General features: G+C 39.3%; 1 protein-coding gene across 3 annotated transcripts in view; it reads right to left on the bottom strand.

Annotated features, from left to right (window-relative positions):
• The window catches only part of AGAP2 (ArfGAP with GTPase domain, ankyrin repeat and PH domain 2), a 405,703-nt gene that overhangs the window by 143,541 nt on the left and 247,755 nt on the right, over nt 1-14,407 (bottom strand). For all 3 annotated transcript variants that reach the window (XM_077297782.1, XM_077297781.1, XM_077297780.1), the window contains exon 2: nt 4,517-4,575. In XM_077297782.1, the coding sequence (XP_077153897.1) occupies nt 4,517-4,575 (59 nt within the window). The remainder of the gene's footprint in view (nt 1-4,516; nt 4,576-14,407) is intronic.

Raw genomic sequence — 14,407 nt, forward strand, 5'->3', positions numbered from 1 at the left:
ATATCTGTGTTTTGCACGTGTGTATCATTACTCCTCGCGCATCATATCTTCAAGTGTGTTGAGCTTCAAATTCAGTAGTAGCTCAATGTCACTCTAGAAATCCCCTTAAAATAATTTTAGCTCTTTAATTTTGCATTACAAATACAGATGTCCCTATCGGGGCTCACAATCTAAATTTCCTAACAGTATGGAGTGTGGGAGGAAACTCACGCTGAACATACATACTCCTTGCAGATGTTTTCTTTGGTGGGATTTCAACCCAGGACCAGCATAGCAGGGCTACAGTGCTAACCACTAAGCCACTATGCTGCTTTTGGAACAGACAGGTTTTAATCTCTGCTTTGTTGGCCAAGTGGGCGCATCTTCAGTCTTTTCAGGGGGTGTACGCTGTCACACCTCTCTACCTTATGCTGGCAAACACAGCATCATGGAGATAGCAGCGTCTTGGAGAGAGTGGTGAATGTGCACACTCAAAGAGAAAACTGTGAAGAAATGCCCAGTTGGATGGCAGATCAGAAATTTCAGAAAAATCACTCTAAAAGCATCAACTATGATTATCTCTGCATTTTAGCAATGCAGCACAAAATGGAAAAAAGGGCGGAAATAGGGGATCTCAGGGATTTTTAAAAAGTAGTTAACTCATTTTTTGAGGAAAAGTGACCAATCTTCTTTAAAAGGGAGATGCCAGAGCTGTTATGTTCTGCGGCTTTTTCCCATGGTCCAGAGGTCACCTCAATTCAGGCTCGCCATGATGATGTCACCGCTGCTGAATAATGCTGCGCTCTCTACAGCTCATTCACAAGTGGTTTTCAGCTGGGACGGTCGCATCCTGGCACCGTCCTGGCTGAAAACTATTTAGCCCCCAGACATGGATTACAGCGTGGCACACAACGATGGGCAGGTATGGGTATATTGTTGGTTTATTATTTCACTTTTATTACAGGAGATTGAGGGTGTCAGGGAGTTAGGTATGGCAGTAAGTATGGTTTAATATAGAACATTAAAGGTGTCTGTGTAATTTTTTCAAATAAAAGGCTTTATTCTGGCCATGTCTTTATTTAACATTACAACTATGGGATTAGTAATGGAGAGGTGTCTTATAGACACCTTTCCATTACTAAGCCGTGGGCTTGATGTCACCTGGAAGGTGACATGAACCCCACAAATATCACCCCACTTGCCACCGCTACAGGGCAAGTGGAAAGAGCAGGGCAAAGCGAAAGAAAAGGCGCATCTAATAAATGCACCTTTTCTGGGAAGCTGCGGGCTGCTGTTTTTAGGCTGGGGGCCTATATCAATGGTCCCTTACCAGTCTGAGAATAGCAGCTCCCAGCTGTGAGCTTTAGCAAGGCTGGTTGTCAAAAATGGGGGGACATCACACTATTTTTTTTAAATTATTTATTTAAATAATTAAAAGAACAGTGTAGGGACCCCTCTATTCTTGATAACCAACTTTGCAGAAGCTGACAGCTGAGAATTACAGCCTCCAGCTGTGAGTTTTGCCTGGTTGGTTCAATACAATAGGGGAGAACCCATGTTGAGTTTTCCATTCATTTATTTCTGAACGATCTCAGCTGGTGGCTGTGGAATACCCCGATCATCCACACCTACTGTGACTGTTATTAGCGACAGCAGGTGTTGGATGATGAGGGTAACAGTTCCAAAAGCCACCACCTGCTGTCGTTCGGATTTTAATATAACGCTCATCATTCTCCTCTGCTCACCGGCAGAGCAGGAGAGAATGATGACAGCCGGCATCAGCACCAGCCGCTGGGGAACTGCGCTTACTGTAGCGCTTCTTCCCCGATGGCTGTTCGTGTGGTACTGATGCAGCAGATGGGTGGCACACGGTTGAATGACACCATTGGTTTTACCATATCTTGTACTAGAAAACGGGAAAAAAATTCCAAGTGCGGTGAAATTGCAAAAAAAAGTGCAATCCCACACTTGTTTTTTGTTTAGCTTTTTTGCTAGCTTCACTAAAACTGACCTGATATTATGATTCTCCAGGTCATTACGAGTTCATAGACACCTAACATGTCTAGGTTATTTTTTTTATCTAAGTGGTGAAAAAAAATTGTGCCATTTTCCGATAACCGTAGCGTCTCCATTTTTCGTGATCTGGGGTTGGGTGAGGGCTTATTTTTTGCATGCCAAGATGACATTTTTAATGATACCACTTTTGTGCAGATACGTTCTTTTGATCACCCGTTATTGCATTTTAATGCAATGTTGCGGCGACAAAAAAAATGTAATTCTGGCGTTTTGAATTTGCGTTTATTTGTAAAAAAAAAAAAACAGATATTTGGCGAAAGTTTTTTAAATGTTGCCATTTTCAAACTTTTAATTTATATGACCTTAAATCAGACAGTTATATCCTACAAAATAATAAGCAACATTTCCCACATGTCTACTTTACATCAGCACAAACATATTTTTTTTTTGTTAGGTAGTTGACCAGCGATTTCTTATTTTTCCAAATAAATTTTCAAAACAATTTTTTGGGGAGCCACTTCACATTTGAAGTGAATTTGAGGGGCCTATTTGACAGAAAATACCCCAAATGACATCTTCTAAAAACTGCACCCGTCAAGGTCCTCAAAAGCACTTTCAAGAAGTTTATTAACCCTTCAGATGCTTCACAGGAACTGAAGCAATATGTAAGAAAAAATAACTTTTTTTTCACAAAAATGTTACTTTAGACTCATTTTTTTTATTTTCACAAGAGCAACAGGAGAAAATGGACCCCAAAATTGATTGTGCAATTTCTCATGAGTGCACTGATGCCTCATATGGGGGAAACTACTGTTTGGGCACACAGCAGGGCTCAGAAAGGAAGGAGCTCCATTTGAAAATTGGTTGGAATAATTAGTGAACACCATCTTGAGTTTGGAAAGCCCCTGATGTGCTTAAACAGCAGAAACTCCCCTCAAGTGACCCCATTTTGGAAATTAGAACCTAGAATTTTCTTTTAGCTCTAATTTTACTTTAGACCCATTTTTTTATTTTGACAATGGTAACAGAAGAAATTGCACCATACAATTTGTTGTGCAATTTCTCAAGAGTACACCGATACCCCATATGTGGGGGAACACTACTGTTCAGCAGGGCTCGGAAGGGAAGGAGCGCCATGTAACTTTTTGAATGTAAAATTTGCTGGAATCAATAGCGGACATCATGTTGTGTTTGGAGAGCCAAAGTGACCCCATTTTGTAAACTAGACCCCTCAAGGAATGTATCTAGATGTGTAGTGAGCATCTTGAGCCCCCAGGTGCTACACAGAAGTTTATAACGTTGAGCGATGAAAATTAAAAAAAATCACATTTTCCCTATTTATTATTTTCACAAGCGTAAAAGGAGAAATTGCACAATACAATTTGTTGTGCAATTTTTCCTGAGTACACCTGAGAGGCAGAATGAACAAATCAACAGCAGGCGAAGAATTGATTTTATTTATTTTTTACGCCGTTCCTTGTGCAGTATAAGTCGTTAGACGACTTTATTCTTCGGGTCAGTGTGATTACAGCGATACCAGATTTATAAAGGTTTTTTTATATTTAGTTGCAGTCACACACTAAAAGACATTTTTTTTTGCAAAAACAAATTTTTGCATCACCATATTTTTAGAGCTTTAATGTCTCCATATTTCTGCCAACAGAGTCAAGTGAGAGGTTTTTTTTTGCGGGACGAGTTGACGTTTTTATTGGTATCATTTTTGGGCACATGACATTTTTGGACCGCCTTCTATTCCAATTTTTGGGAGACAGAATTAACAAAAATCAGCAATTCAGGAATTGTTCTTAGGGTTTTTTGAATGCTGTTCCCGTGTGTGGTAAAATTAATAAAGCAGGTTTATTTTTCGGGTCAGTGCAATTACAACGAAACCATATTTATATCTTTTTTTATGTTTTGGCGCTTTTACACTTTAAAAACGTTTATGAAAAAAATAATTATCCTTGCATTACTTTATTCTGAGAGCTATAACTTTTCTCAAGTATTAGATCAAAAAGACAAGGTGGACAATAGTGTGAGCAGCTACTTCTTACCTCAGCTCCCCTGGTAACTCCAGTATTAGATTAGATAGACATGGTGGACAGCAGTGTGTGCAGCATCTTCTTACCTCAGTCTCCCTTGTATCTCCAGTATTAGATCAGATACACATGGTTGATAGCAGTGTGAGCAGCTTCTACTTACCTCAGTACCCTTGGTATCTTCAGTATTAGATCAGAATGAAATGGTGACATGGTGGACTGCATGGGGAGGGGGCAGAGCTTTCTAGGGCACATTCTCACAGGCACTTGGCTTGTGAATATTCCAGGACAGGTTATCAGTGTAACAAAATGGCAGCCATTTTAATCTACTGTAAATAACTCCCTATTTTATAATGGCACTTAGTTTAGTAATAAAATTATTTATTGTCTCCGAGAACCCCTTGAATTTTACACAAGTGTTAATAACCTACTGAGAAAAACAAGAACATGGCACTGTAGGTGAAATAAACATATAAAAGACTTACCACTCGTATTTCAGGTGTGGTGCGACTGAGAGTCCATTCCTGGCTGTTTATAACACATTCTGCAGGAAAAAAAAGAAAACGTGTTAATGTTTTATAAAAATATGTTGTAGAAGGACTTATGGTTCTTTTGCATCATTAAGTATCTGCTATAGCATGAAAGGGTTTTCCCAAGGTAGTAAGATATCCATCGAATATTATTTGGCATAACTTATTATTCACTGGGGACTTGATTGCGTTTAAGGGCAAGCATCATTTGATTGGTATCAAATTCATTCTGTAGCATGATAATTACCCAAAATATACAGCCAATGTCCTGAAAAGACATATTTAGCTTAAAACAAATAAAAAATCCTGAATTTGATTAAATGGCCCAAACACAGCCCTAATCTCAATATCATCGGGTCTGTCCTGAATTACATGAGAAAACAGAAGATTTGCACAAGCGACATCCATTGAAGATCTGTGGTTAGTTCTCCAAGATGTTTGGAACAATGTCCTTGCTGAGTTCCTTCCAAATACTGTTTCGATTTAGATTTCATTTTTATTCATTTACTTTACATTTTGTTAATCGATTAAAATAAACTATTTACATTTCTGTTTTTCAAAGCAATCTTACTTTGCAGCATTTTCACAACACTGCCTAAAACTTTTTCATGTAGTTCATAGGAAGCTAAATAAAATGATACATTGATAGCTGCGATCTGAGGTCTTATTTCAGAGATATCCATGTTTGTCTTATATGTAAATGAGCTGTTCAGGAAAATGGGTCGGACATACCATATCTCTCCCTGAGAATCTGCCTCCAGAGCTTATTTTAAATGAAAGGGAGCGTCAACAGTGTGAGACATGTAACCAACACAGAACAGTAGAACTGAAATTTGTCTCATAACAAACACACTTGTTGCAGCTCTCAAAGTTCTCCTGTATTGTAACTATGTCTGCCTGTGAGATGGAAGCTGAAGCTGAGAGGAGCCTGCAGATGTGTCAGGTATAATCACACACAGCTCTGCAGTGAGATCAGGAAGGCAGAGAGCGGCCATCACACATCACACTGGTAACATGGGGAAAACTGTTCTAAATGAAAATAGATGTTACCAAACTCCAGTCCTCAAGGGTCACCAACAGATCATGTTTTCAGGACTTCCTTAGTATTGCACAGGTGGTGTAATTACAGACTGTGCAGGTGATACTAAGGAAATCCTAAAAACATGACCAGTTGGTGGCTCTTGAAGACTGGAGTTGAGGAACACTGATAATCCCTGGAGGCAGATTCTTATACAGATTTGTGTCTGGCCCGTAGATCTTAACAGCTTATTTACATATAAGAAAAATAAGGATTTCTCTGGAATAAGACATCAGATCACAGATATCAAGGTATCATTTTATTCAGCTTCCTATGACCTGCATGCCCATATAGATGGCTTAGAAGGGTTGATGCTACTAACAGTTTCCCTTCACTTATAGGTTTATTGTGCATTATAAGACAACAGGCTTACAAAGGTATAAGGGTAATAACAAAATGCTTACAAAAAATACCATCTAAAATTTAACTTTAGTGGTTTGCTTAAAATTTCTAAATATCAATATGAAACAAAAACCCTGTGCTAATTAGATAACCCAATATTTCTTAAGATGTTAAACAAATATTACCACAGAAAGAAATGCGAACAAATTATGCCCCAATAACATAATAATACAATACACTACATCTCTCCCCAGATGTCTCTAAAGTGCAGCTCTTCCTAACCGCGAAGGTTGTCACCCCATGATAATCACAATTGGCGCCCCCGCTCACCGACAGCTGATCCTAATCGGTCCTATTATTTCCTAACATTAATTAATGCTAGTCAAAATTAATAATATGAAAAAGCCTGATAGATCAAACCAGAGCAATAGACATATGGGGGCTTATAAATGTAAGACACATTAAATTGGCCAACCAGGATAAAGGAGCATAAACAAATATCAAGACATCTTAGTTTGGAAATGCACTTATCTGCATCTCCTCCTGTATATAGCCTTGCCGCGTTTCCCCTCAGTTATATGGTTCCTCAGGAGGTTCCAAGAAAAAGTGACAAAAAAAATGACATCCATGATGTACTCTGGCCAGGGTGCAGATCGAGGCTATATACAATAGGAGATACGGTAGGTTTTTATTTCATTTATTTTATTTTTAGAAATTTTAAGCAAACCATTAAAATGTTCTTTTTATGGTATTTTTTATAAGCTTATTGTCTATTATACCTTGCTTTTAATTAATATGTTAGTTATGATTTTTTTTCACTATGAACTTTACTAGCAATAGTCCTATACAGTATGCTAATACATGCCAGTAATTGAACTTAAAAATGCATATAAACAATAAGGAATCAGAGTTTTTTTTTTATTATGTCACTGTGCAGGAATATTCAGAAAACTTCATCAAAACCCTAAACATGTATTTATGACCCTAAGGCCCATAGTCATTTTAAGCAATTACAGTTATATAATAACAGAACAAGTGATACAATGTTAACTTTTCAGTAAAAATAAATATTTCAAACTGAATTTTATGTTTTGCTAGAATAAAGTGTCTTCTCTATATTTCTTTGTACTCTTCCATCACATGACTTATATAGGGAAGAATAAAACGGCTTTTTTTTCCTTGTAGCGATTAGCACTAAGGTCAAATCATAGTAACCTCATAAAGAACAGAAAAAACATGGGTAATAAGAGATCTGACTTCAAGAAGTACCCAAGAGTGACTTATGGTATTTATGATATCACTCAGGAAATGCAGCGCTACAAAAAACTTGCCTTAATGGCAAATAGAAGATCTCGGCATGGCTCATTAAAAGTACAAAAACCTCTATGCCATCCTCAAACATAAAAGCCACAAAACTGAAGGAATGACAAAATTAATATTTTCAGTTCTGGAAAGACTGCCATACCGGTTTCTATCGTAGGCTGAATTCACATGTATGTGTTTAATATGGACAACACCCAGATGCAACATGGATTGCCTTCATGTGGTGACCAGTTGAAACGCGGATGCTGTCATTAGAATTGGCAAATCTGGGCTGTATATTATACATTACTTTGTCTGCATAAACTAGAACAAGCGAAAAGACCTATAGGCCTTGAGTTTTCAAACAGTTTCAAAAGAATTTTTTATGCTGGCCAACTCCATGAGCTTTTCGAAAAGTGGGTGAAGCTTGACCAGGAAAGTGAGTGGTCGAGCAAGGCCAACATACTCAATAGAATGCATTAAAGTAATTAATTTGTCAGTAAATTACAACAGAAATGTACTCAAATACCTGACTGCCGTGCATTTCTTTCTGTGACAGCTGAAAAATTAATTACATTTATCAAGAGATGCTTGCCTCTTAAAGAAGCCCTCCCATGAATATTTTTTCCCATTAAATGAGTGTATACTGTATGTGTGTATTAATATGCTCACATACTGGGAACTCCCCATGATTCAGTGCCGTTCGGTTCCCCTTCCGAGTGCCATCACCGCTCTGTAGACTGTCCGGGTCACACTGCATTCTGTATGACCCAGAAGTGGCCTTTACAATGTAAGTTTAGGGAGCATCAGAACATGGCTTTAAAGACTTATGGTATATTGTAAAAGAGACTTCCAGCTCCAGCACTGAGCATAGAGTGAGCCTGAGAGTATGAATTGTGGTGACTCCCGGAGAGAGCAGCGGTAGGTGAGTATATTAATATACTCACACTACGCTACATGAACATGTACATAGATTTAATGAAAAACATATTCAAGGGAGGCAATATGCTCAAAAAAGAGAAAGGACAGCACCTCCAAAAATCATACAATGATCTTATACCTCTCGGCAAAAATATATATAACTGAGCATGAGGTTCTTAGTTTAACATTCTGATCAGACTGTATGAAGCCCACTGCCACATCACGGCAAACCTCGTAGTGGGTCCTACTGCCCTAATGGAATGTGTCGAGAACAATAAAACCTAAAAATTATCAACGTAAATCACAACTAATATCCCACGGAGGTCTGGAGTTGGAATTATGCTCAAAATCAAAATCCTGAGGGATCCCCTCCCAGACCTGGACTAAAGCATCCGCCAACTCCTGGACAGTCTATAGTGCACCGTGACGTTGGTGGATGGTGCGAGACATGATGTCCCATATGTGTACAATCAGATTCAGGTCTGGGGAATGGGCGGTCCAGTCCATAGCTTCAATGCCTTCATCTTGCAGGAACTGCTGACACACTCCATCCACATGAGGTCTGGCATTGTCCTACATTAGGAGGAACCCAGGGCCAACCGAACCAGCATATGGTCTCACAAGAGGTCTGAGCTTCTCATCTCGGTACCTAATGGCAGTCATGCTACCTCTGGCAAGCACATGGAGGGATGTGCAGCCCTCCAAAGAAATACCACCCCACTCCATTACTGACGCACTGCCAAATCGGTCATGCTGAAGGATGTTGCAGGCAGCAGATCGCTCTCCACGGTGTCTCCAGACTCTGTCATATCTGTCACATGTGCTCAGTGTGAACCTGCTTTCATCTGTGAAGAGCACAGGGCACCAGTGACGAATTTGCCAATCCTGGTGTTCTGTGGCAAATGCCAAGCATCCTGCACGGTGTTAGGCTGTGAGCACAACCCCCATCTGTGGACATCGGGCACTCAGACCATCCTCATGGAGTCGATTTGTAACCATTTGTGCAGACATGCACATTTGTGGCCTGCTGGAGGTCATTTTGCAGGGCTCTGGCAGTGCTCATCCTGTTCCTCCTTGCACAAAGGCTGAGGTAGCGGTCCTGCTGCTGGGTTGTTGCCCTTCACGTCTCCTGGTGTACTGGCCTGTCTCCTGGTAGCACCTCCAGCCTCTGAACACTACGCGGACAGACACAGCAATCCTTGCCACAGCTCGCATTGATGTGCCATCCTGGATGAGCTGCACTACCTGAGCCACTTGTGTGGGTTGTAAAGTCCGTCTCATGCTACCATGAGTGTAAAAGCACAACCAACATTCAAAAGTAACCAAAACATCAGCCAGAAAGCATTGGCACTGAGATGTGGTCTGTGGTCCCCACCTGCAGAAACACTCCTGGACAGTTTGATTTCACAGAAGTTTGATTCACTTGGAGTTAGATTCTGTTGCTTAAGTGTTCCCTTTATTTTTTTGAGCAGTGTATATATATATATATATATATATATATATATATATATGTGTGTGTGTGTGTGTGTGTGTGTGTGTGTGTGTGTGTGTATGTATATCAGGCACATCAATGATCTTTGAGATTCTTATTTGAGACTGAATTAAATAACGTTTCCATCACTTTTACAAATTATGATTAATTTAAGGAAAGGTGAATTTCTTCCTTGACACTTTGCTGCCTCTTCTTATGGCATATTAAGTAGGGGAGCAGACTATACAGGCAGATAAAATATGTATCTATTGACCCTGAAGAAAAAGAATAATGGCTTTCTCCCTTGAAAGATGGGAAGGAATTGGTCCATAAACATGAGTGTGCCTGACACATGAACGGATGGCTGTGTGGGCAGCCCTGTGTTCACAGCCAAGAATAACTCCAAAAATCTGGAAACTGAAGAAAGCGTTCATAAGGGGAGATGTAATATACTTCCTTTTAAAGCCCACAGAAAATGGCCAGTAGCAATTACCTTGACTGTTTCTGGCGTAAAGTTTATTAAGGTCCATGCCGGTACATAATGGCGTACTAGTGCTTGCTGATCTTGCCTTGTGACTGCAGTTTTTCCTTCACAATACATGGATATTATTTCGGACAGGATAAACCTGCCTGGATACCGCTTCTTTATCACTGAATGGGGACAAAGGACTGGATGTAGGTAGCAGTTAACCCATGGTGCACGGTATGACGGCACACAGGACTGATTCTAGCATGCTGCCTGGTAAGAAATGCTGCTGACAGCTGTAGCCTGAAGATATATGTCCTTTGCCCTATGAGAAATGATTTCCAACATTTCTTGATAAATATACTAAGTATACCGAGTAACATACTGTTTTACTAATAAAAGAAAATATGTGTAACGTACTGTAACGCAATACCTTAAAGAGGACCTGTCACTTGGCATGTCCTCTTTAACCTCGTCATGACAGGGCTATTTTCTGCGTGTTCGTTTTCATTTTCCCACTCCCCTTCTTCCAAGAGCCAACTTTTTTATTTTTCTGTCCACATAACTGTATGAGGGTTTTTTTTTGCATGGGATAAGTTGTACTTTTGTATGACACCATTCATTTTACGACTTAGTGTACTGGACAACAAGAAGTGTGGTGAAATTGCAAAAAAGGCGCAATTCCATAACTGTTTTTAATTTTTTGTATTTACCATGTTCCCTATAAAGAAAATCTGAGTACAATTACGTAGATAACAAACATAACCAGTTTTTTTTTTTTGCAGCGCTGGAGTCCTGGGTTCAAATCCCGCAAAGGACAACATCTGTAAGAAGTTTGTATGTTCTCCCCGTATTTGCGTGGGTTTCCTCCCACATTCCAAAGACATTCTGATAGGGAATTTAGATTGTGAGCCCCATCGGGGACAACGATGATAATATGTGCAAACTGTAAAGCGCTGCGGAATATGTTAGCGCTATATAAAAATTTTAAAAAAATAAAAATAAAAAAATTGAAAAAAATAAATTTGCTTGTGTTGCCATTCTCCATGACTCATTTTCAGGGATCTAAAGTTGTACGAGGACTTATTTTTTGCACCATGGGCCGACATTTTTACTGATACCATTTTAGGGTGCATTCAATGTTTTGATCGCCTTCTATTGCATTTTATTGCAATGTGGCGATGGCCCCCAAAATATAATTCTAGCATTTCAAATTTTTTATCATTACGCCATTAACTGATCGAATTACCTTATTATATATTTTGATAGATTGGACTTTTACACACCAAATATGCAAAATGCCAGTCTTAATAAATCAGGATCTATGTTTAAAAGTCAAACCTAAAGGTTAGGTCAGACAACAGTTGTGACGAAGTTTTAATGTGGACAAATGCTGCATGCAATCATTCAAATGTAATAGGTCAACGTGGAACACTAGTGGTAATGGCCCTGCTAAACAACATGTAGTGAAAAACTGTGCTGTCAAAGCATGTCAAAATGGTATCAGAACTATGCCATCTGCCCATGCCCTAAGATCAGCCATGTAATTGGGCAATGGTTTCCTTATTCTATACTTTTTTTCTTAACCGTATTATCATCATCCTCCAGGGAAGTGGAATTTTCAAATTATAAAGTTGACGATCCTTACGATGATTCAGCTTCTCCGACCTTATGTTATTTATGAGATTTCATTGCAGTTCTTTGCTTTCTTTGAAGATTACAGTTTTGACTCATAATGTTCAGAAATAAAATCCTATGCATATTCTTACACTTCTCAAATTACTTCTGTAACTCTTTAGTGAACTGCTTTGGCTGTAACCAACAAGAAATGTAATAAATGTCCTGCAATATAATGTGCAGGGATGAACTCTAAAATATAGGGCTTACACTTCTGGCAGGGGCTAAATGGGGCTAAACTCTAAGAATACCAGATATCGAACATGGTAAAAAGATGTTGTGTCTTAGAAAAAAAATCAGACTCTTAATTCTCATAGAACCATAAGGCTACATACACATGTTCCATATTTGCTGCTAATTTGCTAGATGGATTTCCCAGCGGTGAATCTGCAGTAACAGTAAAGTACATGGTGTTAACACGTGTCATCTACATATACAGAGTATTTTCCTCATCTAAACCAACATGCGGAACAGATTCTCAAATCAACAGCTTTCTCTTTTGGAGGCAAAACTCACGTTACACAGCATTTGTAGTGATTTTGGGGTTACCTGACTATATTACAAAATGTAAGGAACATGGTCCTACTAGTGGATTCATTGATGCCTCATTGGCGCGTTACGTTATAACAAGCTACCTCCAGTGGCATCTGACACATTTGCCACGTGCAGATCAAGCAGTAGCCAATACACTACGCCTTACTGTGCAAGTGCTAGCTGTGGTTTGTGATGACATAACTAGAGATGAGCAAATTTGATCAGGTCAGGGTTTATTCAGCAAGCTATAGTGCTTACCGAATAAGCTGCAGGGGGAACCTGGCTTCCTGGATCGCGCCGGCCCATCAGCTAATCAGCCGGCGCGATCTAGGAACCCAGGTTCCCTCTGCAGCTTATTCGGCAAGCACTGTAGCTAGAGGGAACCCGAACATATTTGCTCAACTCCAGACAACCAGTCTGCATGATGTCAATCAAGTCAGGTGTGGAAACAGTTAACCTGACTTTACAGAACCACGCCATCCATTTGACTACATAGAGGAATATTAGAAATGTACTATATATATACACAAGATTGTATACAGATTAGGAATATCATTATTTTCATGCATGTTAGAAAGTAAAAGAAACTTATTAAGAAATTGTTACCATCATGGATGACAGGTTAGTGGTGGTTTAGTACTACAATTTCTGATGCCATAGTCGCTTTTAGACTACATTCACACATTCAGTATTTGGTCAATATTTTACACCAGTATAAGAAAAAAACAGGAGTGGCTGATAAATGCAGAAGTGGTGACGTGTTTTTATTATACTTTTCCTCTGATTGTTCCTCTCCTGGTTTTGTCTTGCAAATACTGATGTAAAATACTGACCTAATACTGAATGTGGCTTTAGTTCAGAGGTTGGAGAAAACAATTCTCATAAACCAACGAGTGTCACCTGTAGGTGGAAGTTTATATTAGCAGCTAAATTTAAGATGCAAGGTGAGTTACTAGAGATGGAGACCACCCTGCTTGGGTACACCTTGTCACGGTGAGATAGTTTTTATACTCTTACAAAATGATGTCAACTAAGTATTCTATGTTTTCTACAAGTATTATTATTATTTATTTACTTTCTGCACAGTATTTATTTGTTGTTTTTATTCTAGATTTTGTTTGTCAATATTATATCACACTGAGCCTGTTCAAAGCCATTGTTGGGATCTGTTCCCCCAATTCTGTTGCTGCCTGCTTATGATTTGGTCAGCATTATGCAGGAAGAAGAAGTGCACGCCCCCAGCGAAAAATTTCTCATTATGCCCACATGCATTTAAAATAAATTAACTGTTTAGGTGCCATATACTTTGATCAATAATACCTCCACAATGAAGAATTGTAATTGAAATAAACAGTACAGACCAAAAGTTTGGACACACCTTCTCATTTAAAGATTTTTCTGTATTTTTATGACTATGAAAATTGTACATTCACACTGAAGGCATCAAAACTATGAATTAACACATGTGGAATTATATACTTATCAAAAAAGTGTGAAACAACTGAAAATATGTCTTATATTCTAGGTTCTTCAAAGTAGCCACCTTTTGCTTTGATGACTGCTTTGCACACTCTTGGCATTCTCTTGATGAGCTTCAAGAGGTAGTCACCGGAAATGGTCTTCCAACAATCTTGAAGGAGCTCCCAGAGATGCTTAGCACTTGTTGGCCCTTTTGACTTCACTCTGCGGTCCTGCTCACCCCAAATCATCTCGATTGGGTTCAGGTTTGGTGACTGTGGAGGCCAGGTCATCTGGTGCAGCACTCCATCACTCTCCCTCTTGGTCAAATAGCCCTTATACAGCCTGGAGTTGTGTTTGGAGTCATTGTCCTGTTGAAAAATAAATGATGGTCCAACTAAACGCAAACCGGATGGAATAGCATGCCGCTGCAAGATGCTGTGGTAGCCATGCTAGTTTAGTATGCCTTCAATTTTGAATAAATCCTCAACAGTGTCACCAGCAAAGCACCCCCACACCATTACACCTCCTCCTCCATGCTTCACGGTGGGAACCAGGCATGTAGAGTCCATCCGTTCACCTTTTTTGTGTCGCACA

This window comes from Ranitomeya variabilis, chromosome 3 (assembly GCF_051348905.1).
Source record: "Ranitomeya variabilis isolate aRanVar5 chromosome 3, aRanVar5.hap1, whole genome shotgun sequence".
Lineage (NCBI taxonomy): Eukaryota > Metazoa > Chordata > Amphibia > Anura > Dendrobatidae > Ranitomeya > Ranitomeya variabilis.